General features: G+C 47.0%; 1 protein-coding gene across 1 annotated transcript; it reads right to left on the bottom strand.

Annotated features, from left to right (window-relative positions):
* LDHD (lactate dehydrogenase D) lies at nt 1-27,265 on the bottom strand. Its single transcript, XM_070952771.1, has 11 exons — nt 27,188-27,265; nt 22,314-22,426; nt 20,514-20,655; nt 17,716-17,857; nt 13,980-14,139; nt 9,569-9,768; nt 8,164-8,292; nt 5,621-5,748; nt 4,443-4,533; nt 2,746-2,857; nt 1-1,323 (listed from the first exon to the last, which is right to left on the bottom strand). The coding sequence occupies exons 1-11, from the start codon at nt 27,245-27,247 to the stop codon at nt 1,158-1,160; spliced, it is 1,443 nt and encodes a 480-aa protein (XP_070808872.1). The 5' UTR covers nt 27,248-27,265; the 3' UTR covers nt 1-1,157.
* Between the last annotated feature and the right edge of the window lie 625 nt (nt 27,266-27,890).

Consider the following 27,890-nt stretch of genomic DNA (forward strand, 5'->3'; position numbering starts at 1 on the left):
AACACACAGCATTAATTTTAATATAGATTTGTAAGACAAATTCAGACAATTGCCAAGTTCCATATGCTTACTGTTCCTATCAGGGGCATGGCTGCCAATGCTACCTCACCCTTTTCAAGTGGGTAAAAATCCAAAGGAAGCTGACAGGTGGCTGTAGTATTTAAGATGCATGAACTTCAACTCCCAGAATTCCCCAGCTAGCACAGTTGCAGCTAGACTTTTGGTGGCGCAATATTGGAAGAAGGAAGATTTGCCTACTATTTTTTTTTATTAAAAAGTTTTACAAAAGGTTTACATATTCCCCCCTTTCCCTACCACCCCCACCCCCTACTATTGAAGAATGGACATTAAAAATAGCGAATCAGGCAGAAATGGCGAAGATTTCAGCATATTTGGAAGATCACTCACAAGAAAGATATATATCGGAATGGAGAAGATGGATTGATTATATTCAAAACAAATATCGGACTAAAAAGTATCAAATAGCTTATGAATGAATAGAAAATTAAAGAGTATTTATATTTAGTTAAGTAAAAGGGGACTTAAAGTGTGAAGGGCGGGATAGGAATCCTTAGTTTATTAGCTTAGTTTAGCATATGATTGTTAATTGTTATACCCTGTATTTTGTTCTGGGAAGTTTGGAGTGGTGGGGTGGGGAAATACTTGTAAAAAAAAATTGTATTTTTTTCTTTTTGTAAAACTCTTTAATAAAAAAAAAGAATTCTGGGAGTTGAAGTCCACTCATCTTAAAGAATGACAGCTGGGGAATTCTGGGAATTGAAGCCCACGAATCTTAAAAGCATGCCTGCTGGGGAATTCTGGGACCTGAAGTCCATGCACCTTAAAGTTGCCAAGGTTGGGAAACACAGATTTAGAGAGTTTTCAGGTTTTGCTAAGCCATTTTCTTGGCTTTGAGTTATCATGTCCTGTGAATCCAGCTAACTGTCGTTTATTCAGCAGACTAGAATTAAACATAGTTTAGTATGAGGTGTTCGTTGTAGGCACCTCGGGAGAACAACCACAACACTTGACTTTGGTTAATTGTTGTATTTCTGACTCTGCTGGAAAGAGGAGATAAAAGCAAAGACGCCTCACTCCGGACTTCTCCGGCAAGGAAAGCAAATTCAGGAGAGTCTCCCAGCCAAGCCTTCCTGTGGTTAGAGCACCTTTCCAGGGTTCATGAGATTTTTGGGATCCAAGGCCATCTTGATCTGCCGCATGGTGGACAGGGCCACTTCTCCTACTTCCTCGCGCAAAAGCTGACGTTTGCCCAGGCCGATGCCATGCTCCCCCGTGCAGGTGCCACCCACTGCCAAGGCTCTCCTGGTGAAAAGGGGCAAAAGAGGTCAAAATACGCACCCCAAATATCACTTCCAAGGTAAGACAAGTAAAGGAACTAGGCATTTTTCCTCCCTCCCTCCCTCTCCCTCTCCCTCTCCCCCTCTCTCTCTCTCTCATTAACAGAGTTGGAAGGGACCTTGTAGGTCATCTAGTCCAACCCCCTGCTCAAGCAGGAGACCCTACACCATTTCTGATAGATGCAGTTCAGTCTCCTTGAAAGCTTCCAGTGATGAAGTTCCCACAACTTCCAGAAGCAAATTTGGTTCCACCTATTAATTATCTTCACTATCAGGAAATTCCTCCTTATTTCTGATCATCTATCTATCTATCTATCTATCTATCTATCTATCTATCTATCTATCTATCCATCCCTCCCTCCCTCCCTCCCTCCCTCCCACCCTCTATCATCTCTCTCTATCATTTCTCTCTCTCTCTCTCTCTCTCATATCTATCCATCCACCTGTCATCTATCTAATTTCTCTTCCTGCCCTCCCTTTCTTTCTCCCTTTTTGTTTCCTGCCTTCCCTTCCCTTTTTTCTCTCTCTTTCTTTCTTTCTTTCTTTCTTTTTCTTTCCCTCCCTCTCTCCCTCCCTCCCTTCTTGAATTTATCCCTTCCCTTAGGAGCCTATTCTTCATCATCCAGAAAACACTTTATCCCTAAAATCTTCAGCCCAGGGATAAAGGATTATCCAAAGGGACTTGGAGAAAAGACGTGCAAGCTGCTAAAGACCCTTGGAGGGAAGATGACTCGGCCTCAAGACAAAGGCGAGAGTGGGAAAGAAACTCAGAAGGGCCCACCTTAACTTTGTTGGCCTAAGAGGGGAACCGGGAGCACCTTTGAAAATGGACACACTACCCCAGAGGTCTTCAAACTTGGCAGCTTTAAGACTTGTGGACTTCAACTCCAGTCCACAAGTCTTAAAGCTGCCAAGTTTGAAGACCTCTGCACTACCCCTTCCAGGTAGGCTAAGTCTACCTAGCCCTTGAGTCTTCGGAGAGGGGCGGCATATAAATTTAATTAATTTGATTAATTAATTAAATTAAATAGTAGGAATTCCAGTAATGTTTCTTTATTCTACAAGGTAGAATAACAGAACCTTGAAAAGCTTGACAAGATTTCTTTCACACCATCTTCTATTAAACCAAAATCAAGGCAGATTATTTTGAGCCTCCCACTCTTCTCTCTTTTTCCGGATTGGAGAATCAAAAATCTCCCAAGATTTTTTTTTTCTAAATTCCTTGTCACTTGTGCCTTCCCCCAACATGGACCGGAGGGGGATGTCCCTGGCTACAAGGCTTTTAAACCCCACCTTTTCTGTTGTCCAACCTGTGTGGGCAAGGGGCTCTTTCGTCCACCCCACAAAAGGCTTCTCCCACCCACCCACCCCCAGCCCCCCAGCCTACCTGCCCAGGCGTTTGACAAACTCAGCCACCCTCTCCTTTTCTTCCACGTCTTCAGGATCAAGAACCAGCAGGCAGTGGAAGTTGCCATCCCCAACATGGCCAACAAGAGGACCTGGAGACGTGAAAAGGACAGCACCCCTCGTTTCAACCTTCCTGAAACATGTTCTTTGGGATTGCAGCGCCCATCGTTTTGCGAATCAAGGAGGACACCCTTTTCATCTGGAATACACCCAATGTTGTGGTCCGCCAGCAGCCTGCGGAGCTGGCAGCAGAGTCGGACAGTGAGGAGGCTGAGGAAGAACATGGGCCAGTCCTGGAGGCTGGGGAAGGCCCGGATGAGGGCTCTGCGTCAGAGGCAGAGATGGGGCCAGGGCCATCGGGGAGCGACGTGTGGACTCTGGAGCCTCCAGAGGCTGATAGTAGAGAGACAGAGGAACAGGAGGAGCCTGTTCCTAGTGCATGTATGAGAAGAGCTGCCAGAAGGCAGGAGCAGCTAAAGCAGCTAAAGCAGAGATGGTGACTCAGGAGTAGGGCCAAGAGATGATTGGCCCCTCCCATAAGGCTTAAAAGGCTCGGTGCCTTCCGCCGTGCCCTTAAAACCTTCTTTTTTCAGCAAGCCGGGCTGGCTTAACTTTTTTAAATGTTTTAAATTGGTTTGTTATTGTTTTTAAATTACAGGGCCAAATTTATATATATTCTTTTAATACTATTTTAATGTTTGTAATTTATGTTTTTATTCGGCTGTACACTGCCCTGAGTCTCAGGGAGAAGGGCGGTATATAAATTGGATATAAAATAAAATAAAAATAAATAAAATAAAAGACCAGCAACGGCTCTTGGCCTCTTTGCCGGAAAACAGCCGTTGAGAGATTTGCTTCTTCTTTGGCTGTAGTTATTTCTTCAGTTCCTGAACTGTTGCCAAGAAAAGACTTTGGCAGTTTGGCTAATTATCCCAAGGTCAGAGATAAACTAAAGATTGGTGTTTTAAGGATTTTGCTTTCATTTCATTTAGAATACGCTGAGAATGAGTTAATTCTCAGCTGTTTTAATAAAATCTGTTTGTTTTTTGGAACTGTTTTGCATTTAATATCAACTACGTGGGCCTGAGTCACAACACCCAACCACTCCTTATACTGTACCAGAACTGGCCAGTTAATATACGATTTTGGGTAGTCCTCAAGTTATGACCCTAACGAAGCATGGTCTTAAGTTGTAAAAGCCATAAAACATGATTTTGCCAGGGTTTTTTTTTTGTGGCCATCATTTGCCGCCATCATTAAGCCAAACCCCTGGTGCAATTTTGCCGAAAATCTGAAAAACTGTGGGAGGATAATTTTCTGGCCACAGTGAGACTTGACAAGTCCACCTTCCAACTGAAACTCTCACTGGCCAGAATGGGGTAGTTTCTGCTTCAGTGTCGTGTGATCCCAGCTAAGGTTTAGCCGTAATACCGTTTTATTTGTTTGCAGAAAATCTGTTAATGTGCAACCGACTTTTCTTTGACCTGTCTTCAGAGCTCAGTATGTTGTGCAAACCCAGCTTCTGTTAATTATTTCTTTAAATGACACCAATTGAGAAAGACTTCTATGCAGCCAAGATTAATATGTTTGTTTTGAACTTGCCTTCATTCTCCCATGTCCTGGGCTGGACCACCAAACAGCCTCGTGACTAAAGTGTCCAACCCACATTCAGCTCACCTGTAAGGTTGGAGTCCAGCAAATCTTTCTTGGTTTCTAGCAGGACCTCAGGGAGGCGTGAGAGGGGGACACACACGTCTGTGGAGTAGCCCTGTGGGAAGGGAGGAAGGGTAAAAGGTTGCATTAGAGTGGGGTTTCCCCACCTCAGCCACTTGAAGATGTATGGACTTCCAACTCCCAGAATTCCTGGGAGCTGGGCTGGCTGGGGAATTCTGGGAGTTGAAGTCCAAACATCTTCAAGTGGCTGAGATCATAATAATAACAACAGATTAATAACAGATTAACAGAGTTGGAAGGGATCTTGTAGGTCATCTAGTCCAACCCCCGCCCAAGCAGGAGACCCTACACCATTTCTGACAGATGGCAGCCCAGTCTCTTCTTGAATGTCTCAAGTGATGAAGCTCCCACAACTTCCGAAGGCAACTCCTGTTCCATCGGTTGATTGTTCTCACTGCCAGGAAATTTCTCCTTCTTTCCAGGTTGAATTTCTCCTTGTTCAGTTTCCTTCCATTATTCCTTGTCTGGCCTTTGGGTGCTTTGGAAAACAGGTTGACCCCCTTCCTCCTCTCTGTGGCAGCCCCTTAAATACTGGAAGACAGCTATCCTGTCTCCCGTGGTCCTTCTCTTCACTAGACTAGCCATGCCCAGTTCCTGCAACTGTTCTTCGTATGTTTTAGCCTCTGATTTCTGGTTGCTCTTCTCTGCACTCTTTCTAGAGTCTCAACATCTTTTTTATAGTGTGGTGACCAAAACTGGATGCAGTACTCTAGGTGTGGTCTTACTAGGGCTTTATAGAGTGGTATTAGTACCTCCCTTGATCTTGATTGTATCCCTCTGTTAATGCAATTTAGGATTGCTTTGGCTTTTTTGGCTGCCGCTGCACACTGTTGGCTCCTATTTAGCTGGTTGTCCACTAAGACTCCCAAGATCCCTCTCACAGTCACTGCTATTAAGCTTGGTTTCACCCAGTCTACATGTGTACTTTTGGTTTTTCTTCCCTAAGTGTAAGGTTCAGAAACACTGCTATAGACCCACATCATCAATCAGTTTTGAAACTCAGAACTGGGATCAGGGAAAGTGCAAGGCAAGGAGATCACTCTAGATCACTCAGAAAAGTGAGCCAAACTGCAAAATAGGGGACTGTTCTTCCAAGATAACCTGGCTGCCCTCCAGCTCACCTTTTTGCCGGGACGAAGAGCCAAAGCTGCATACCAAGCATTGTGTCGAGCTGCCCAGAGCTGCCCACGGGCCTCCGGTTCCCGGGCCCACGCAAAATCCGAGCCCCCGTTGGACTGCAGAATCGCCTCTGCAAAGGGAGACTTGCATTAAATCCCACTGCTGCCACCAAGGCAATCTGGTCCTATTGATCTAGGTTATAGGATGATTCCACCCTGATCTACTGAATCATACAGGTAGTCCTCGACTTACAACCATTCAAAGTTACAACAGCACTGAAAAAAGTGGCTTGTGACTTTTATGACTGTTATGACCACTTCAGCATCCGCATGGTCACATGATCAAAATTTGGACGCTAGGCAAATGGCATAGGGTCTCCGGCTTGAGCAGGGGGTTGGACTAGAAGATCTTCAAAGTCCCTTCCAGCTCTGTTCTGAATGATGGATTGAATCACTGCAGTTGTTAAGTTAGTAACTTGATTATTAAGTGAATCTGACTTCCCCCTTTGACTCTGCTTGTCAGAAGGTCATAGGAGGTGGCTTTTATGACTCATATTTACAATGATTATGACCGTGATGGCGAACCTATGGCATGGGTGCCACAGGTGGGACACGGAGCCATGTTGCCTGGCATGCCAGCTCAGCTCCGGCGCGCACGTGCGTCCCGGCCAACTGATTTTCGGGCCTTCTGGGTCCACCAGAAGTAGGGAAACAGGCTGTTTCCTGCGTCCGGAGGGCCTGGGGGAGGGGTGTGGAAGGCCCGTTTTTCTTTCTCATTCCAGATCCTCCAGATCCTCTCTATGCATCTGGGGAGGATGAAAACAGCCTTCCCCACCCCCTCGGAGGCCCGAAACAGCCTATTTTCCAGCTCCCCAGATGCATAGAGAGGATCTGGAGCCAGGTGAGAAAGAAAAACGGGCCTACTGGGCTATTGCATGCCAGGAACAGGGGGGGGGGTTGCGTGCGCAAGCACGGGGCACATAGAATTATGGGTGTGGGCACGCGCACGCACGAACCTTCCCCGCCCCCCGTCCCTTCCTGGCACATGATGGCAAAAAGATTAGCCATCACTGGGTTATGATATACACAGGATCATATGATCTTTATCATTACGACCTTCTCACAAGCAAAGTCAGGCCGGAAGTGAGATTCACTTAATAATCAAGGTACTAATTTAACAACTGCAGCGATTTAATCCATTATTCAGAATAAAGCTGGAAGGGACCTTGGAGGTCTTCTAGTCCAGCCCCCTGCTCAAGCAGGAGATCCTATACTATTTCAGGCAAGTGGCTGTCCAGTCTCTTCTTTAAAACCTCCAGGGATGGAGCGCCCACGATTTCTGGTGGCAAGCTGTTCCACTGGTTAATTATTCTCCTTGTCAAGATTGTTCATTAACTGTTAGTTAATTGTTTTCGCTGCTCGGATTTTCTTAACAGCTGTGGCAAGTAAGGTCATAAAATGGGACAAAATATTCACTTAATATCTGTCTTGCTTAGCAATAGAAATTTGGGGATCAATTGAGGCCATAATTCAAGGAGTACACAGGACTACTTATGAGTGGTGTGGTGACCAAGAGGTGGAGCTCTTGCCTCACAATCAGGAAGGAGGCTGTGAGTTCAATCCTAGGTAGAGGCAGATATTTCTCTCTCTGGGCACACTGAGGAGCCTGGTGGCGCAGCAGACTAAACTACTGTTAAAAGTAGCATTTAGCTGCCAGCTGCCTGCAATTACTGCAAGTTCAAATCTCACCAGGCTCAAGATTGACTCAGCCTTCCATCCTTTCGAGGTAGATAAAATGAGGACCCGATTTGTGGGGGGGCAATAAGCTGACTTTGTATAAAAAAGAACACCGCTTGGGGGGGGGGCCCGAAAGCCCTACTAAGCAGGTATATACAAAAGTATGAAGGCTGTTGCTTAACGCATTGTAAGCCGCCCTGAGTCTCCGGAGAAGGGCGGCATAAAAATCAAACTAATAAATAAATAAATAAATCTGCTGGGGGGGAAAAAAACTCTGCATTGGAGACAGGAAGGGCATCCGGCCAGTAAACACTCAGCTCCATTCAGTTGCCCAGGCTCCACCCCGCAAGGGATTATGGGAGCGTTAAAAGATGATGATGAGTGATTCCCTTCACTGAGCGATGCATAGCCTAGAGGTGGAGCTCTCCCCTCACACTCAGGAGGCTGTGAGTTCGATCCTAGGTAGAGGCAGATATTTCTCTCTCTGGGCACAGTGAGAATATTTCTGCTGAATAAAACTCCGCACTGGCGTCAGGAAGGGCATCCGGCCACTAAACGCTCTGCTAGCTCCACTCAGTTGCCCAGATTCCACCCCGCAAGGGATTATTGAGTCGTTAAATGATGATGATATACAGGACTACCTATACAGAAGCCACTGGGGTCCATGCATCGCCAAGCCCTACGCAGAGCTGAATTCACACACCTCGCTAAGGCAACACCAATCAGAGAGAACAGTTTCATGCGCTGTGCAAACCAGGTCCAGCCATACGCCCCCCCCCCATTCCCAGGCCCCTCTACATGGGACATACCTGTCGCCCCTACTTGCTCCTCCACGCTCTGCTGACTGCCGTGGAACTCCAGGAAGAGGGTGGGCAGTTCTGCATAGCTCAGGCCACTGTAGCGGTTACAGGCCCCCATCATCACCTCATCCAGGAACTCTGCGGGGGGAAGGAGGCTCCGAAGTAGGAGAGGGCCCAGCCAACCTGGCTTACCAAAGACCGGCAGCCAGTTTTTGAATTGCACACTACAGGTAGTCCTCTACTTATGACCGTAATGGAGCCTGCCCAGTTCCAGAAGACCCTCCATAGTTTGAACAATGAAATGCAAGCTCCTCAGACACAACTCCCTCTTCCTCCAGAACTGCCACCACAGTCCCATCTGATTGCAAATTCTCTTTCCTCAAACAACACGAATGGAAACCTTGTGCCTCCTCTCTGCCCAGTTCTGTGGTTGCGCAGTGGTTACACTGCAGTATTGCAGGCTGATTCTGCCCACTGCCAGGAGCTCGATCCTGACCGGCTCAAGATTGACTCAGCCTTCCATCCTTCCAAGGTCGGTAAAATGAGGACCCAGATTGTTGGGAGCAATTGGCTGACTCAGTAAACCACTTAGAGAGGGCTGGAAAGCACTGTGAAGCAGTATGTAAGTCTAAGTGCTATTGCCCTTCCATTCATCCATCCATGATGCACAGTGGTTAGAATGCAGCATTGCAGGCTGATTCTGCCCACTGTCAGGAGTTCGATCCTGACTGTTCAAGGTTGACTCATCCTTCCATCCTTCCAAGGTGGGTCAAATGAGGACCCAGATTGTTGGGGGCAAGAGGCTGACTCTGTAAACCACTTAGAGAGGCCTGTAAAAGCACTGTGAAGCAGTATATAAGTCTAAGTGCCCTTCCTTCCTTCCTTCCTTCCTTCCTTCCTTCCTTCCTTCCTTCCTTCCTTCCTCCCTCCCTCCCTCCCTCCCTCCCTCCCTCCCTCCCTCCCTTCCTGTTAGAATGCAGTATTGCAGGTTAACTCTGCCCACTACTAAGAGTTCGATTCTCTCTGGCTCAAGAGGTAGACTCAGCCTTCCATCCTTCCAAGGTGGGTCAAATGAGGACCCAGATTGTTGGGGGCAAATAGGCTGATTCTGTAAACCGCTTAGAGAGGGCTGGAAAGCATGATGAAGCGGTATATAAGCAGGGCCGGATTTAGATGAAAAGAGGCCCTAGGCTATTCCACTTATGAGGCCCTTTCACCTATAGTGAAAGTGTAATTTTAATTTTGCTAACAATTTGAATGTAGGCCCCTCTTGATCTTGAGGCCCTAGGCTGAAGCCTAGTTAGCCTATAGGAAAATCCGGCCCTGTATATAAGTCTAAGTGATGCTGTTGCTGTTACTCTGCCTCCCCCCTCCCAGTTCCCCTTCCCCCACGAACGTCTGGGGTCCTACTCACCAATGCGGGCAATGGGGAGCCCGGCTTGGAGAACCTGCACGGTGCTGTCCACAGCTGCTCGGATGTTGGGGAAGGCACAGATGGCTGCCACGGTGGCCTCAGGAATACCATGCAGTCGCAGCGTGGCCTGGGTGATGAACCCTAAGGTCCCCTCCGAGCCCACAAACAGCCCCGTTAGGTGGTATCCAGCAGCGCTTTTCCTGCAGAGGAAGGAAGAACCTGGTGAGGTCTGAGAACGCAACCTAGGTGTAAGGCCCGGCCTCCCCCCCCTTATTCAAGAAAGTAAAGGCTCTCGAAACTTAGCATTTCAAAAGGAACCTTTTATTGAATACAGGGGATAGCAGGGCGAAAAGAAAGCAGGCTCTGAAGTCCCCTCAGGCCACACAGTTAGAATAAAAGAATTAGAAACCCTTCCCCAACAGTCCAATGTGGATTCAGCCAATCCGCAGGTGCGAAGATGTTATTGTGCCAGCCACTCTGAGAAAGTGATAAGGGAACTTTCTCAGGGTCATCCTCCGCTGGATTTCCAGCGATGTAGCCCACATGGCCCTCCCCCCCCAGGGGGCTAGGGGGACCTTTGCACAGGTTCGCTTGGTGCACCAATTGTGACCCTGCTTGGATCAGGAGCCTCTCCTCAGTGTCACTCATGCCCTTGTCACTTCACGGTTAGATTATTGCAACATGGGGCTACCCTTGAAGAGTGTTCAGAGACTACAGTTGGTCCAGAACGCAGCCGCGCGAGCTGTCGTGGGTGCACCTAGGTACACCACATTACACCAATTCTCTGCGAGCTGCACTGGCTCCCTATTGGTCTCCGGGCATAATTCAAGGTGTTGGTTATTACCTTTAAAGCCCTACATGGCTCAGGGCCAGGTTATCTTCGAGACCCACTTCTACCGCATAGCTCCCAGCGACCGGTAAGATCCCACAGAGTTGGTCTCCTCCGGGTCCCATCAGCTAAACAATGCCGGCTGGCGGGCCCGCAGGGGAGGGCCTTTTCTGTGGCTGCCCTGGCTTTCTGGAACCAGTTACCTCCTGAGGTCCAGACCATCCCCACCCTATTGGCCTTCCGAAAAGCGGTGAAGACCTGGCTTTTCCGGCAGGCCTGGGGCCGTTGATCTCGCTCTTGTGATCTGGCGAGATCCGGTCATGAATGGCGTGAATGAGTTTTAATGTTTTTAATGTTTTTAATTTTTAAATGTTTTTTATAATGATTTTTTAAAATGTATTTTGAGCCGCCCTGAGTCTTCGGAGAGGGGTGGCATATAAATTGAATTAATTAAATTACATTACATTCCCCAAAAGGTGCGAAAATGCCTGGGTGCTTAGGCGCCAGGCTAGAAGTTATAAATCAATAAACTTCAGGATATAGGATACATAGGAAAGAAAGTAATAAGTAAAGAAATTAATTAAAGATTCCCCCCCCTTCCCCTGAAGAAATGGCAGATACACAGATATGACACTGGGTCTCCTTTCCTGTTTTTAGCACCCTGTTGGTGAGAGACCCCCTGACTGGGTGGCCACATCTCACTCAGCTTTGCTGATCTCCAAAGGGGAAGTAGGGCTGGATAGCCATAGCCATAGCGTTTAGACTTATATACCGCTTCATAGTGCTTTTACAGCCCTCTCTAAGCGGTTTACAGAGTCAGCATATCACCCCCAGCAATCTGGGTCCTCATTTTACCGACCCTGGAAGGATGGAAGGCTGAGTCAACCTCTTGAGCCAGGCAGAATCGAACCCTTGGCAGTGGGCAGAGTTAGCCTGCAATACTGCATTCTAACAGGAAGGAAGGAAGGAAGGAAGGAAGGAAGGAAGGAAGGAAGGAAGGAAGGAAGGAAGGAAGGAAGGAAGGAAGGAATAGCACTTAGACTTATATACCGCTTCACAGTGCTTTCCAGCCCTCTCTAAGTGGTTTTACAGTCAGCCTTTTGCCCCCAACAATCTGGGTCCTCATTTTACCAACCTCGGAAGGATAGAGGGCTGAGTCAACCTTGAGCCGGTCAGGATCGAACTGCTGGTATATGGGCAGAGTTAACCTGCAATACTGCATTCTAACCACTGTGCACCGAGGAACGAAGGGAGGAAGGGAGGGAAGGAGGGAAAAGGAATAACAATAGCAATAGCTATATTGCTTATATACCACTTATATACCACGTCACAGTGCTTTCCAGCCCTCTCTAAGCGGTTTACAGCAGTGGTCCCCAACCCCCGGTCTGCGGACCGGTGCCGGGCCGTGGAGTACCTGGCACCGGGCCGCGCAGCGGCCGGGGGACATAAACGCTGCAGCGCAAAGGCTCCTGGGCCGTGCGCAAAAGCTCCTGGGCCGTGCGCAATGGGCCGTGCGCAAAAGCTCCTGGGCCGTGCCCCCACCCCTGCGCGCGCTCAGCGGGCCGCGGCGATAAAAAGGTTGGGGACCACTGGTTTACAGAGTCAGCCTCTTGCCCCCAACAATCTGGGTTCCTTATTTTAATGACCTCGGAAGGATGGACGGCTGAGTCAACCTTGAGCCTGGTGAGATTTGAACTGCCGAACTGCAGCTAACAGTCAGCTGAAATAGCCTGCAGTGCTGCACTCTAACCACTGGGCCACCTCAGTTCTTTTGGATCTGATGGACGTGCGTGGAGAAGGCCGGGACTACAGAAAAGGAATTAGCCAACCTCTTCCGTGTCACAGCCAAGAAACTTGTGTGTGTGCATTGTGTGTGTGTGTGTGTGTGTGTGTGTGTGTGTGTACCTGGGCAACCAGACCTGCTCTGTAAATATCCAGAAGAACAGCCGATGGCAGCCAGAAGGTACCGACAACGGAACCGCATTGGTCCCAAAGGTGCTTTTTCAAAAGGCAACTGGACTTTTGTTTTTGGCTTGAAGACCTTTCGCTTCTCATCCAAGAAGCTTCTTCAATTCTGGGAAGACTTGGGAGAACTGAAGAAGCTTCTTGGATGAGAAGTGAAACGTCTTTTACGGAAAAACAAAGAAGGTCCGTCTGCCTTTTGGAAAAGCACCTTTGGGACAACCACAACCTGATCTCCATATAGACACTCAAGAGCTTTTATTGAGTTTTTTTTTTTTAACCAACTGGAATTCATGTAGCCATGTGACCTGCTCCTCCTACTGGCCATGCCCTGCAACTGCAGGGCATTCTAAATAAGGACAGAGATCAGAAGGGAAGGGAAAATACACAACTTGGGGTTAAAACAGTTCTGGGGGTCCTCTCAGCTTGGTGGGCATGAGAGGACCTCCTATGTCAATACCCATTGTAACAGGATTTGTGTGATGACATCTTAACATGCAGGACCTCATTGTGGTTCTCCAACATTTTTATCAATTCACATGCACCAACCCATTGCCTTGAAGGCACACTCTTTTTAGTTTCTGTATTTATTTTTATCCCATCTTCATTACTTTTATGACTCAAGGCAGTGAACATAATTAATACTCTTCCCTCTTTGTATTTTTCTACAACCTGCAAAGTGGGTTGGACTGAGAGAAAGGAACTGGCCCGAAGTCAACCAGCTGGCTTTCATGCCTAAGGGGGAAACTAGAACTCACCGTCTCCTGGTGGTTAACCCACCCAATTGGCTTTCATGCCTAAGGCAGGACTAGAACTCACCGTCTCCTGGTGATTGGCCTAAAGTCACCCAACTGGCTTTCATGCCTAAGGCAGATGTCAATTTCTAGAACAGTTTTCAAGTTGCCATAAGCAGGAGTGGGGAGAACTGACGGAGCTGCTTGGCTACCCCAACTGAAAATACATTCCATACATGCCTTTCTCCAGATTGTATCCTAGGTTACCAGAGTCGGCAGGAGGGGTGGGGTTTTTACAGCCCGCCAACATGGTCCATTGGAGAATGTGATTTATGACATGCCCAGGGAGGAGGGTGGAGACATGGGCATGGGGTCCCGTAACTTACGTGGGGTCAGAGCTGACTCCACTTGAGTAATTGCCGGAATGTTGCTCTTAATAAATGATTGGATTTCTTTTGAAACTTGGCTTGAGGCTCATGAATTAATTAGGGCATCTTTCGGAAACTTCATAGCAGGCCTAGAACTCAACATCTTCTGGTGATTGGCCCAAAGTCAACCAGCTGGCTTTCATGCCTAAGGGGGAACTAGAACTCACCATCTCCTGGTGATTGGCCCAAAGTCAACCAGCTTTCAAGACTAGAACTCAAGACTCTCCCGGTTTCTAGATTGTCGCCTTAAATGCTAATCCAAACTGGTTTAAACATTCCTGAGCAAACCTCAGTGCGCTTGCTGCCAGTGGGGAAGACATGCATCTCTGAAGGGCACCACAGAAGGGGAATCTTTGGAAGATAAGAGCTCACCCCGAGACATCTGCCAAGAGAGTTCCCTGGCTGCCACCCACCCAGATGTGACCCAAGGGGGAAGAGAGAGGGAGGCGAGGGAATACCTGGGCCGCCGGCTCTGCCCGGCTGTGTGCAGGATTCTCCCATCTGGCAGGACCACTTGTAAGTTGAGGACATTCTGGCGCATGGTGCCATAACGCACCGCGTTCGTCCCAGAGGCTGCAGTGGCCACCATGCCACAAAGCGAGGCGTCGGCCCCGGGGTCTGAGAAGGAAGGGAAAAGCAAAGGGAGAGGAGAACCTGAGACCCTCGCCCACCTCCCAACAACTGCACGAGCCTTATGCTAATTCTTAGGCCAAGATCAAGGGAGGTACTCATACCACTCTATAAAGCCTTAGTAAGACCACACCTAGAGTACTGCATTCAGTTTTGGTCCCCACACTATAAAAAAGATGTTGAGACTCTAGAAAAAGTGCAGAGAAGAGCAACCAGGATGATTAGGGGACTGGAGGCTAAAACATACAATGAACGGTTGCAGGAACTGGGCATGGCTAGTCTAGTGAAGAGGAGGACCAGGGGAGACACGATAGCAGTCTTCCAATATTTGAGGGGCTGCCATAGAGAGGAGGAGGTCAAGCTATTTTCCAAAGCACTTGAAGGCCAGACAAGGAAGAATGGATGGAAACGGATCAAGGAGAGATTCAACCAGGAAATAAGGAGAATTTTCTGACAGTGAGAACAATCAACCCATAGAACAGAAGTTGCCTTCGGAAGTTGTGGGAGCTTCATCACTGGAGGCTTTCAAGAAGAGCCTGGACTGCCCTCTGTCAAAAATGGTGTAGGGTCTCCTGCTTGGGTGGTGGGAGGGAGGGGGTTGGACTAGATGACCTACAAGGTCCCTTCCAACTCTGTGAATCTAAAATCTAAATCAGAGGTGGCAAATCTTTTTTTTTTTTTAATTTGATTTATATGCCGCCCTCCTCCGAAGACTCAGGGCGGCTTACAAAGTGCTCAGCAATAGCCTTCATCCTTTTGTATATTTATACAAAGTCAGCTTATTGCCCCCACAAACTGGGTCCTCATTTCACCTACCTTAGAAAGGATGGAAGGCTGAGTCAACCTTGAGCCTTGGCGAGATTCGAACCCTGCAGTAATTGCAGGCAGCTGGTCTTAAGCAGCTTAATAACAGGGTGCCTTAAACCCTTGTACTACCAAGGCTCACCGAGTGCCGAACAGGTACGCACTTCAAGCGTTTTGCACATGTGTGTACTGTCCGTGCTAACGCGTGGCTCCTCTCCCATGCACTGTGCATGCAAGTGCTCCATCTGCGCATAGCTTTTGAGTGGCTCCCCTGTGCACTGCGCATGGAAGCGCACCGTCTGCACATGTGCATGGTTTTGCATGGGCAATGCACATATGTGAACACCATCTATGCATGCGTGCGCTGTGCACAAGTACTCTCGCACGCATGCGCCTGCGCAGGAGAGCTTGGAAGACCAGCTGGGTCCCCTGAATTGCACGCATGCGCACCAGAGGCCCCAACACCACCTGATGCGCGCGCACATGTCCAGCTGCAGGTGACAGCTCGTGTGCCCAGAAAGATGGCTCTGTGTGCCACCTTGGGCACGCTGTTGTGGCCCGCCAGTGGCCTGCATGGCCTGTGGCTTATCCCGACGACGAGGAGGCTGGTGTGGTGTCACACCAGCAGCCTGTGCAGCCGGCGCTCGCATTGGACAGCGAGGAGGCTGAAGAGGATGTGGTGCCAGAGGCAGAGACTCAGCCAGGGCCTTCAGAACCTCCAGAGGCTCCTTCAAGTGCAGAGAGTGAAGTGGAGGAGCCTCTTCTCAATGCTCGGGCACGCAGGGCTGCCAAAAGGCAGGACTGGCTACTCAGGAGGAGGAGGTCTCCTCGACAGTAGGGCTTGGGGCTAATTGGCCACTCATTGGTGACTATTTAAGTCGCACGCAGTTAGCAATTGTTGCTGGAAACGTTTAATTATTACGCAGAGCATTTTGGAGAGTGAGTTTCTTATCACATCTTGGTTTCTGGGCTGATTGCCAACCTTTGTCGGACTTTGTTCATTCTTTGTAACTTTATAGCAGGCTGATAAGGACATGTTCCAGAAAGGGGAGGTCTTAAACTTCCAAACCTACAGTTATATTATGAAGCAGCAGCTTTGACCTTAGCAAGTGATTGGTTTGGAAGGAAAAAGACTGGAATACTGAATATTGAAAGTTTTGATCTTGAATTTGGATGGCATGCTTACTTATTTTATGACAACAAAGTGGATAAAGTATTTAAAAGCCATATACTCAGAGACTCTTTGATGAGAGTTTGGAAGAAGCACCGATTCAAATGGGATTATAAAATACCACTATGGCTGGATCTTGGTCATATTATGTGGAATACAAATATAATGTCACTCGGGGGGTTTTTATACAAAGAGGTTCTTTTTACAGATGCGGGCAGATGGCAGTTGAAGACATTACAGACACTGTTGGATGAAGGGATTAACTTAACTTGGTTACAATATAATCAGTTACAATTGAGATGGAAAGAGGACCAAAAAACTGGTATTATGTTGCATGAGGAAGAATTGGTTAGACACATAAAAGAGAAAGGTCCAATGCATATTAAAAGGCTTTATAATGTTTTGTTAGAAAGGGATTCAGAAACTGAATTAGTTAAAGATTGTATGATTAAGTGGGCACAAAATTTTGAAGAACCAGTGATGCTGGAAACATGGGAAAAAATCTGGGTTCAGAACGTTAAATTTACACAGTCGCAGAATTTGAGGGAAAATTTCTATAAAATGTTTTATAGATGGCATTTAGACCCCAAAAAATTGTCGTGTATGTACCCTAATGTTCAGCCAAAATGTTGGAGATGTGATTGTTTAGATGCTACATATTATCATGTTTGGTGGACTTGTAGGAAAGTTAAGGCTTTTTGGATAAAAATTTGGTGGGTCATGCAGAATGTTTTGAAGAAAAAAATTCAATTTTCTCCACAACTGTTTTTATTGGGTATAGTTAAGGGTTTTACATTGGGTGAAACAAAATTGATATTGTACATGATAACAGCAGTGAGATTGTTGATAGGTAAATACTGGAAGAATGAAGCTTTGCCCACTATCGAGGAATGGACTTTGAAGATGGCCAGTTTTGCAGAGATAGCGAAGATTTCAGCATACTTAAAAGATTGTTCACAAGAGACTTATGAATGGGAATGGAAAAAGTGGATAGATTATGTTCAGAACAAATATCAAACTAGGAAGTATCAAATAGCTTTCATTTGAAAATGATATGTCAAGACAGTAATATTTTAATGTAATGAAGATGAAAAATTATACGGGGGAGGGAGGGGTTCAAGTTTTATACAAAGGGGTTTTTTTTTACTTGACATGAGTATATTGTGTGGAAGTCCGGGGGGAGGGGTGGGCTAGGGAGGGTTAGGGAGGTTGGGAAGTTTGGGGTGGGTTGAGGGGGGGGGGGAAAAAGGGGTGAAAATGTAATTGTAAAACTTTTGCAATAAAAAAAAAAGGACATTTGCACTGAAAGCCTGCATTTTGAAAGGGGTCTGTTTGTAATAAACGGAGTATTTGGAGCTTGGTGTGTGTCACACTCCTTGGGATCCGGAGCTGGGGCAGAACACACGCATGCCATAGATTCACCATCATGGATCTAGACCCTTCCCCCAGGGGCCCTGCCTGAGCCTCAGCTGGAGCACCTGGACAGGTATACTGACACAGCCCCTCCCAACTTTGCTAGGGGAAGCCCCCCTCAACCTTGGCCCACTGACACCCCACCCCCACCCACCTCCGTCTCCAAGTTGCCGTACCGACAGGGAACCAGAGGCCATTCCCTCGCAAGTATTTGTTCAGCGCCTTCCGCGTCACTCCTGCCTCTACAGCAACCGTGAAATCTTCAGGGTTAAGCTCCGAAATTTGGTCCATTTTCGTCAGGTTGACACACATACCTCCCTGGTGGAAAAAACACAGGCAGGGTTCACACAACTCCAAGACCCAGATTATAAAGATGCAGTTGATATTAGCAACAGCAATAATACTTAAGACTTATATTCCCGCCCCATAGCACCTTACAGCACTATATATGTAAATAAGATAAGCATTATTTGCATATTCCCCCCCCACCCGCCCCAAATCTGGCTCCTCATTTTACCGACCTCGGAAGGATGGGGGGCTGAGTCAACCATGCCGGTCAGAATCGAACTCCTGGCAGTCAGCAGAGATTAGCCTGCATTGCTCCATTCTAGTCATTGCACCACCAGGGTTCATATCTCTTACTTCAGGTAAAGTTTCTTAAAATCAAATCTCCTGCCTGAGCTGGGGGTTGGACTAGAAGACCTCTAAGGTCCCTTCCATAGACTCTGTCATTCCGTTAACACTCCTACAAATTCCTACTCTAGGCTGCAGCCATGGAATCTCCTGGTGGTGTCCACTCCTAACTACTCATAGCTCTGTCTATCTTACTGACATGCTACAACAACAATCATGTCTCATGTAAATATAAGTTAGGAATATCACTGCGTTTTTGTATTTACCAGATGAGCTATTATTTTTGGGCTTTCAGACTTACCGTAGCTTGCCAAGTTCTTATCAGTAACTGATACTGCGCATGTCTACATTCTTTCACTTTCTTCTTACTTTCTTTGTTCTCCTGCCAAGAGGTCTGGCCAGGAGAGGTGGCCGGCAGGAACGTTGCCAAAATATAATTAATTAGACTAGTGAGATGTTTTATTTTCTTTATAACAAATAAGTGAGTTTTTCTTAGAAAATATATCTTCGGGTTTATTTTCTTAATGTATACTTCAAGGAAAGGTCTCGATCCACTTCTCTAAATCAAGGTGCAATTACCCAAAAGCAGAATGGGATTAATTAGCACCCTGACAAGGAAAACCCACCTAGAATTCCAAACTGGGGGGGGGGAGGGCTGTAGTCTCTCATAGCCCTTCTTAGCCCCCACCTGCTAAAACAGTCTGTTCTTTTCCTAATTAAGACGGCTCACCCAGCTAAAAGCAGAACCTGGCAGGGCCATTAAGCAGAAGACTTAGGTGCAAAAGGGAACCTGGTTATCAGGCTGATGGAGACCGACCCCCTCCCCTTATTTGTCTCCCCCTTTCTAGTAACGGGACTTGAATCTGGATCTCTCTCCTCGTGGTTCAGCCTTTCAATGCCCGGGGAAACTCTGGATTCTGGACTAGGATCCCAAGCCATTCGGGGATGGTTCACCCAACACACCAAATCCTAATGTGGTCTGGGGTGGGTTGGAGTGCCTGGGAACCCAGGCATTTGCAGCTGGCAAACCAGGTTTTAAGGCTTGGGGGATGCTGCGTGTAGCTTATCCAAGAATAAAAGAAGCCACAGCTTAAGTGCCAAGTGTCCAACCTGGACAGTCACTTATCTGAAATAGTCTAAGTTCTCCTGCCTGAGCAGAGGGCTGGACTAGAAGACCTCCAAGGTCCGTTCTCTCTATTCTGAATTACCGTATTTTTCGGAGTATAAGACGCACTTTAGTTTTTGGGGAGGAAAATAAAGAAAAAAGCTGATTGGCAGGTGGATCGGCCTCCCGGAATACCCCCAATCAGCTGTTCCCAGAGGTGAATTTTAGCAACAGGTTCCTTGGTTGTGAGCTCTGTGCTTTGCTTTTTTTTTCTGCCTCTGAAACTTCTGAAACTCCGTTTCAGAAAAAAACGTTTTTTTTCTGCCTTTGAAACAGCTTCAGAAAAAAAGCCTCTGAAGCTCTGTTTGGGGGCTTCTTTTCTGAAGCTTCGTTTCTGATGCTTTTTTCAGCCTCTGAAATCGGCGGGGCTACATTCAGAGCAGGGGTGAAATGCTCCCGGTTCGGACCAGATCACCCGATCTGGTAGTGATGGTGGCGGGTGGTTCGGAGAGCCAGTAGCAAAAATCCCTGCCCCCACCTCCATGCCCAGCTGAGCAGCGCGATCATCAGAGGCTTTTTTTTTTTTAACTTTTAAAAGTATTTTTTCTACAAACTCTTCAGCCAAAAAAATGCTTTTAAAAGTAAAAAAAAAAAGTAAAAAAAAAAAGCCTCTGATGATCGTCAGAGGCTTTTCAAAGCATTTTTTTCTGCAACCTCTTGGCTGAAAAAATGCTTTGAAAAGTCTCTGACGATCCCAGCTGAGTTGCCTGATCAGCAGAGGCTTTTCAAAGCATTAGAAAAAATGCTTTCAAAAGTAAAAAAAAAAAAAAGTTGGTCACGCCCACCCAGTCACATTAAACCCCCCCCACCAAGCCACGCCCACAGAACCGGTAGTAACAAATTTTACATTTCACCCCGATTCAGAGTATAAGACGCATCCAGATTTTCACCCTCTTTTTTGGGGATAAAAGGTGCGTCTTATACTCCGAAAAATACGGTAAAATTGATCCATACCTACAGCTGTCCCAGCTGGCCAACCGAAGCTCAGAAGGTCCCACCAACCAACATTGAAGAAACCACATTGACTTAAATGTAGACCAAGCAGAGTCAGCAGATCCAGGCCCCGAGGTCTAGCTGAATTAGAGCGACCCCCATTTAAGACTCCGGCCAGATCCCATGCAGGATTAAGCCCCCAGAGCCTCTGCTCTACCTGGCCGCAGTTCCTCCAGTTCTTACCTGCACGGCGGTGACCCCCCCTTCCAGCCCTGTGCCCGTCCCGAAGGGGATGACGGGAACCCCTCGGCTGTAGCACGTCGCTGCCAGCAAGCTGACTTGCTCCACGCTCTGGGGCCAGACCACGGCATCCGGGGGGCAGTTCCTAGGAGGGAGGAACATAGCAAGCCTCTATACAGGTAGTCCTCGACTTATGACCAGAACTGAGCCCAAAATTTCCGTTGTCAAGTGAGACATTTTTTTAAGTGAGTTTTGCCCCATTTTACGACTTTTCTTGCCACCGTTGTTAAGTGAATCACTTTCAGTTGTTAAGTTAGTAACACAGTTGATAAGGGAATCTGGCTTTCCCCACTGACTTCGCTCATCAGAAGGTCGCAAAAGGAGATCACGTGACCCCGGGACACTGTGACTGTCATAACTGTGAGTCAGTTGCCAAGCGTCTGAATTTTGATCACGTAACAATGGAAATGCTACAACTGTCGTAAGTGTGAAAAGCCATCCTAAGTTACTTTTTTCAGTGCCGTTGTAACTTCGAATGGTCACTAAATGAATTGTTGTAAGTCGAGGACTTCTTGTACAGAGGAGGCTGGGAGCACCTTAGCTGAATAGCAACTTTTAATAAATAATAATGAGTAACTTTTTTACAGGGACGTGGTGGCTCAGTGGCTAAGATGCTGAGCTTGTTGATCGAAAGGTCGGCAGTTCAGCGGTTCGAATCCCTAGTGCCGCATAATGGAGTGAGCTACCGTTCCTTGTCCCAGCTTCTGCCAACCTAGCAGTTCGAAAGCACGTAAAAAATGCAAGTAGAAAAATAGGGACCCCCTTTGGTGGGAAGGGAACAGTGTTCCGTGCGCCTTTGGTGTTGAGTCATGCCGGCCACATGACCACGGAGATGTCTTTGAACAGCGCTGGCTTTTCTGGCTTTGAAACAGAGATGAGCACTGCCCCCTAGAGTCAGGAACAACTAGCACATATGTGTGAGGGGAACCTTTACCTTTTAAAAAGGCTTTTGCAAAACAGCCAGCCCAGCTCTGCCCTCACCACAGCAGATGGAACCATTTGGGGGCCGGAGCAACAATTCTTCCAGGGACCCCAAAAGAAAAGGGCTCATCCAACATACAATTCGGGATTTGAAAAGATCGAGAGATACAGGGAGAGCTCGCTTACTGAATGCCTTGTTTAGTGACCATTCCAAGTATAGTTCTGTGAGCAATCCTCACATTTCTGACCACCTGTAGCATCCTCCCCCGTGGTAATGCAATCACCATTTGCGTGTTTAACAACTGGCTTCCGACAAACAGAATCAAGGGAAAAGCCGGCCGCAAAATTGTAAGTTATGGCCATGTGATGGCTCACTTAACGACCAGTGACTTGTTTAATGACTGAAGTGGAAATGAGGTCATACATGTTATTGAGGTCATATGCTGAGTGACCGCGGCACTTAGCAAGGTTGCAATTGTGGTCGCTAAGCGAGGATTACCTATATATCCATTTTTTTATTCCCAGCCATACCAGAGGAAATATAGCCCCAAATTATTTCAAAAGTCTGAGATTTCCCATTTCCTCAACATCCACAGAGGACCAAACAGGAGACACCAGATTTATGACTAGGATCTATGACGGGGGGGTCAAACTCGATTTCATGGAGGACTGCATCAGGGTTGTGTTTGACCTCCGGGTGGGGGGGCGTGGCCCTCTACCAGTGAAAAGAGTTTGGGGGGCCACCCGCACGTCCCCTCGGGCCCTGTTTTCGGCCATCGCGTGCGCCGCATTTTCTGGCCTCCCGATGTAGAAAAGACATACCTGTGCATAGACTCGTCCTGCCCATGTTGCTCGCGGACAACAGTGGCCGTGGACACATTGGGGCCCCCCACAATCGCTCTGAGGGAATTGAGGAAATCCTCTGTCAGCCACTCCTGCGGAAGGAAAGGAGGCCATGTGGAGATCATGACAGAAAGATGGAAGCCCGAATTTGTTTGTGGCTGTCTCAACTGAAGCAGTGGCAACTCTACATTGTATTATTTATTTTTTTTTAGTTTAATTTATATGCCGCCCTTCTCCGGAGACTCAGGGCGGCTTACAATGCGTTAAGCAATGGCCTTCATCCTTTTGTATATTTATACAAAGTCAGCTTATTGCCCCCACAATCTGGGTCCTCATTTTACCTACCTTAGAAAGGATGAAAGGCTGAGTCAACCTTGAGCCTGGTGAGATTCGAACTTACACTAATTGCAGGCAGCTGGTGTTAATCACAATGCTTTTAGTCTGCTGAGCCACCAGGCTCTGGCCTCACAAGCAAGGGGGAGGGAAGCCGGTGGGGTCCCAGGCCTGCCCTATCTCAGCCCCAGTTTCGGGCTAAGAAAAGAGGTCTGCCTCTGAGCGGGGGAAGGACTACAGGGAGTTCTCGAGTTTATTTATTTATTTATTATTTATTTATTCATTGGTTCGATTTATATGCCGCCCTTCTCCGGAGACTCAGGATGGCTTACAGTGCGTTAAGCAATAGCCTTCATCCTTTTGTATATTTATACAAAGTCAGCTTATTGCCCCCACAAACCAGGTCCTCATTTTACCTACCTTAGAAAGGATGGAAGGCTGAGTCAACCTTGAGCCTGGTGAGATTTGAACTTGCAGTAATTGCAGGCAGCTGATGTTAATAACAGTGCTTTAGACTGCTGCGCCACCAGGGCTCCTATTTATTCCCCATGGGTACCTCTCCTTCCCAGCGTGGGTTCAGCAGACCCACAGAGTCTTCATCCTTTCCTTTTTTACGATTTTGTACCAATTTCCCCGAGGCACTAAAAGAGACCCCAACCAATGGGAATTTAAAATTCCTAACAGTGAGGACAATTAACCAGCTGGCCTTCAAAATTGTGGGCGCTTCATCTCTGGAGGTTTTTTAAGAAACGACTGGACAGTCACTTATCTGAAATAGTATAAGTTCAAGCAGGAGGCTGGACTAGAAGACCTCCGAGGTCCCTTCCAGCTAATTCTAATTCTATTTCTGTTCTGTTCTAATTAGATTCTACTCTTATTCCTATTCTATTCTATTCCTATTCCTATTCCTATTCCTATCCCTATTCCTATTCCTACTCTATTCTTCTAAAGCGAAAGCCTCTGTCCAGTGGAGCTCAACTCCTGGTGGCTTTGTGGACCTCCCCTTACAATGTTCTTGGGAACAAGATGACTTTTCCATTTCCAAGAACTCTCTAGAGGATTCCCATTCTAATATTAACCAGGCCTGGCCCTGCTTAGCTTTAGAGGTCAGACCACAGAAATAGCTTCAGTCCCAAATAAAACCCAGCTGCAATGCTTCTGATGGGGATCTCTAAGTGTGTGTGTGTGTGTGTGTGGGGTGAGGGTGGGGGGCAGACTGGAGATCTAGTAGATCTCTACTTCTGATCAGCATCAGATACCCAGTTTGCCGGGCTCAGACTGTTACATGCTGGATCTCTTGTAGACCTAATCTTGTCTGCACTGCAGCTGTAGACTAGATTTGTGCAAAGATCTATTGTGACATCAATATCTGGCTGGACAAGGAGAGAGGTGACTTGTCCCCAATAGATCCTGCCCCCCCCTCCACCTGAATCAATTGAGAATGTCTACTGAAGATCCCCACATACCAAAGCAGGATTTCCCTTCCCAGGAAGAACGCCGGTCTGGAGGAACAGAGCGTGCCACTGTGCATGTACAGAGGGCTGTCCCCTTCATCTTGTTAACAACTTTGAGAAAGTAAAAGTGGGTGTTTTCTCTATGTGGGGGCTCCCTCCTCTGGACACCCCCCCCCCACTCTTTTGGGAGCTATTCAAAATCTGGCTCTTCTGGAAGGTTTTTAAACACCAGAGTTATTAAAAATTCAATTGTTAACATAGGTAGTCCTGGACTTATAACCACTCATTTATTGATCCTTCAAAGCACTTGTTAGGAAATGGCTATTGTCTAACTAGTTGGTCAGGCAATATAGAAACTATCAATACATGTTTGTCAAAAGGTATTATATTGCTTTAAGACTGTATTGCATCATCCTGTATACTGATTGGCTAAGCTCTGTAGCCAATGTACTTAAGGGGAAGCCTGAATCATGGCTTGTGTGGATACTACACCATTTTACCTGCTTATTTGCTGTTATTCTCCACTTGTTCTCTCTGCATGATCACTGTTTGATCATTGCTACTTGTAGCTTTCTACTATTTATTGAATGCTTTAATACTGAACTTGTTCCTGTTTGAAACTCAAGAAGAACTGTTTTATTGTGTAATGACAACAACTGGTAAGAAGACTTTGTACTTGGAATATCCCTGAATTGATATTTTAACTATCGCCTTATCTGTGTATGACTTGGATTGTTATTGGACTTTGCTTTACTTTTTTCTAAAAGTAAGACTACCACAACTCAGTGTGTCAGTATATTAACTGTGGTTATTCACTCTCAGCTGCTTTCATGTGCATACTTAAGGGATACTCTGCTCAATAACCCATAACATCGGTTATGAACCAAGAATATCCTTAACAGCACTGAAAACAATGGTTTATGACTCACTTACAGCCATCCCCACAGTCACGAGATAAAAATTCGGGTGCTTGGCAACTGGCATGAATTTAGGATGGTTGCAGCATCCCAGATCTGACAAGCAAAGTCAATGGGGGAAGCTGGATCCGCTTAATGACTATATGATTCACTTAACAACAGGAGTTGTTCCAGTGATTTGTTTAACAACCATGGCAAAAAAAAAAAAGGTTGAAAATTAGGCATGGCTTGCTTAGCAATTACTTTGCTTACCAAGGGAAATTCTGCTCACAACTGTGATTGTTAAGTAGCAGACTACCTATAATTGAATGTAGTTTTGATTTATTGCATTCTGTGTGTATCTACTTATTTCTGCACCTGGCTTGTTGTCAACTTCCCCAAGTGACTTGCACCTGAAGTGGCTTAAAAAATCTTATAAACAACTACAGTAGTGGCCAAAATTGTGGAAACCTTTTGGGAAAAGTTTTGAGGTTTCATGGCTAATAATACCACTTTTTTGGGGGGGGAGTTTCAAGATAATTATATTCCACTGCTGGAATGGCCTTGGAATAGCCCAGACCTTAACCCAATTGAAAATCTATGGAGCCGACTAAGGAAACTTGTTACTCAGAAGCGACCCAGCAATAAAACCCAGTTAATAGAAGCAATGATTTAATCTTGGTTTCACATTATAACAGCTGCAGAACTAAAAGACTTGGTTCACTCCATGGGAAGACGTTGTAAGGCCGTAATTCATGCTAAAGGTTACCCAGCTATTAACTGACATGATAATTTTTGCATATCTTATTTTTTCTACGTGTTTCACTTTTCTTGTTTATACTGTAATTGCTATTCTAATAGCAAATTCTTCATAAAAGTTATTGCATTACATTCTTGATTCAATTATCTTTCCATTGATATATAATTTTATGGTACTACTCCAAAAAACAAAACAAAAAAAAAACTGGTGTTATCAAACCTCAAAAATACTCTTTTGCACAATTTTGGCCACTACTGTAAATATGCAATGGGCAGAAATCCAACCAGTGAAGCTTTAGGGCCCTGTTTTTCAAACTTGTCTACTTTAAGATGAGCCAGATTTGCAACACCCTGTGGGGTGGGGCATTCTGGGAGTTGAAGTCCACCCCTCTTAAAGTAGCCAAAGTTGAAAAATCATGCTTTAGGACCTCTTTTGTGTGGGAAGGGGGGAGTTACTATCATCATGGCAACTTCGTGCAATTGTGAAAAGTAATCGCAAACCACACTAAACACCACCACACTTTGCACAACAGCCCAAGTCAAGACGCAACCTCATTAATCTCATCAGGTGGGAACTATGAGAAGCCTGCCAAAGCAACACCTTTCTCTCTACTCCAGGAATGGACAACTTTAAGACTGGTGGACTTTAACCGAGACATGGCTGGCTCGGGAATTCTGGAAGCTGAAACCCACAAGTCTTAAAGCTGGCACGGCTGCCCACCCTTGCTCTAATAATCCAAGGGTGGGAAACTGTGGCCCTTTAATGACTTGTGGACTTCAACTCCCAGAATTCGTGAGCCAGCCAGGAATTCTGGGTGTTGTAGTCCACAAGTCATAAAGGGGGCCAGAGTTCCCCGACCTCTGCTCTATCCCAAACTAACTTCATTCTCTAAACTTCCCTTACGGTACAATCTTGCTTTCCAGCGACTGGGAGGCCAAGCGCACCTGGTGCAACCAGGAGCAGCAGAAAAATCCGAGAGAAAAAAAAAAATCAAATAATTGGGTTTTGTACGGGGGAGAAGCCAAAAAAAAAAGAAGCAAGAACCTGGCTCAGGTAGGCAGGCAGGCAGGCAGGTAAGCAAGCGACCAGAAAACTCCCTTGCAGTACAAGGTTTACAAACTGGCGTTCCAGCGACTGGGAGCCCAAACGCACCGGGTGCAACTGGGAATTGCAGAAAACTCCGTGCGGGGGAAAAAACAAAACCCAAATAACTGGATTTTGCAAAAGAGGCAAGAACCCGGCTCAGGTAGGCAGGTAGACGAGCCAGCAGCTGACCCGCGCAAGCTTTCTCCGTGCAAGGGGTGCAGCCGTCTCCCCCCAAGCCTTTGCTGCTCGACCCGGGTCTCTGGAAGCCCCCCAGCCCTCCCGAGAGGGGCCGCGCCGGGCCACCCTTCCCCGCCACCCGCCTACCTTGGCGGGCGCTGCAGAGAAGCGCCTGGCCGCGCAGCCCAGAGCGCGGCCCAGAGCCATGGCTGTTCGCGGGGCGTGCCGAGGAAGGGCGGCAGGGAGGCGGTGCAGCCCGGCTGCGGCTTAAGGAGGACCGGGAGCCCGAAGGCCGGACCTCTGCGCGAGCCCCGCGCGTTTCTTCCTCGCCTGATTTCTCCACGCCAAAAAAAAAAAAAAACAAAGATGTTTGCAGTATGCTGCAACCGTGGCATTGCATGCATTGCTCCAAAGCAGCCTGGCCACCGGCTGTCAATTGGGAGATTTTGCAAAAGCGCCTTTCTTTTCTCCGCAATTGGCTTTATTTATTTATTTATTTTAATTTATATGCCACCCTTCTCCGGAGACTCAGGGCGGCTTACAATGCGCTAAGCAATAGCCTTCATCCTTTTGTACATTTATACAAAGTCAGCTTATTGCCCCCACAAACTGGGTCCTCATTTTACCTACCTTAGAAAGGATAGAAAGCTGAGTCAACCTTGAGCCTGGTGAGATTCGAACCTGCAGTAATTGCAGGCAGCTGGTCTTAATAACAGGGTGCTTTAGACCAGTGGTCCCCAACCTTTTTATCGCCGCGGACCAATCAGCCTTTGATAATTTTACCATGGCCCGCTGAGCGCGCGCAGGGATGGGGGCTTTGGGCCACACGTGCGTACCTGCATGGGGCTCT

This window comes from Pituophis catenifer, unplaced genomic scaffold (genome assembly GCF_029215685.1).
Source record: "Pituophis catenifer annectens isolate HBS135680 unplaced genomic scaffold, rPitCat1.0.hap2 SCAF_13, whole genome shotgun sequence".
Classification (NCBI taxonomy): domain Eukaryota; kingdom Metazoa; phylum Chordata; class Lepidosauria; order Squamata; family Colubridae; genus Pituophis; species Pituophis catenifer.

Coding starts and splice junctions, on each gene's coding strand:
- LDHD (XM_070952771.1), bottom strand. CDS start 27,247: ATGGCTCTGGGCCGCGCTCTGGGCTGCGCGGCCAGGCGCTTCTCTGCA. Junction 5,749..8,163: donor GGAGCAAGTAGGGGCGACAG/GTATGTCCCATG, acceptor CTCCCTTTGCAG/AGGCGATTCTGCAGTCCAAC. Junction 4,534..5,620: donor CTCTTCGTCCCGGCAAAAAG/GTGAGCTGGAGG, acceptor CCCTTCCCACAG/GGCTACTCCACAGACGTGTG.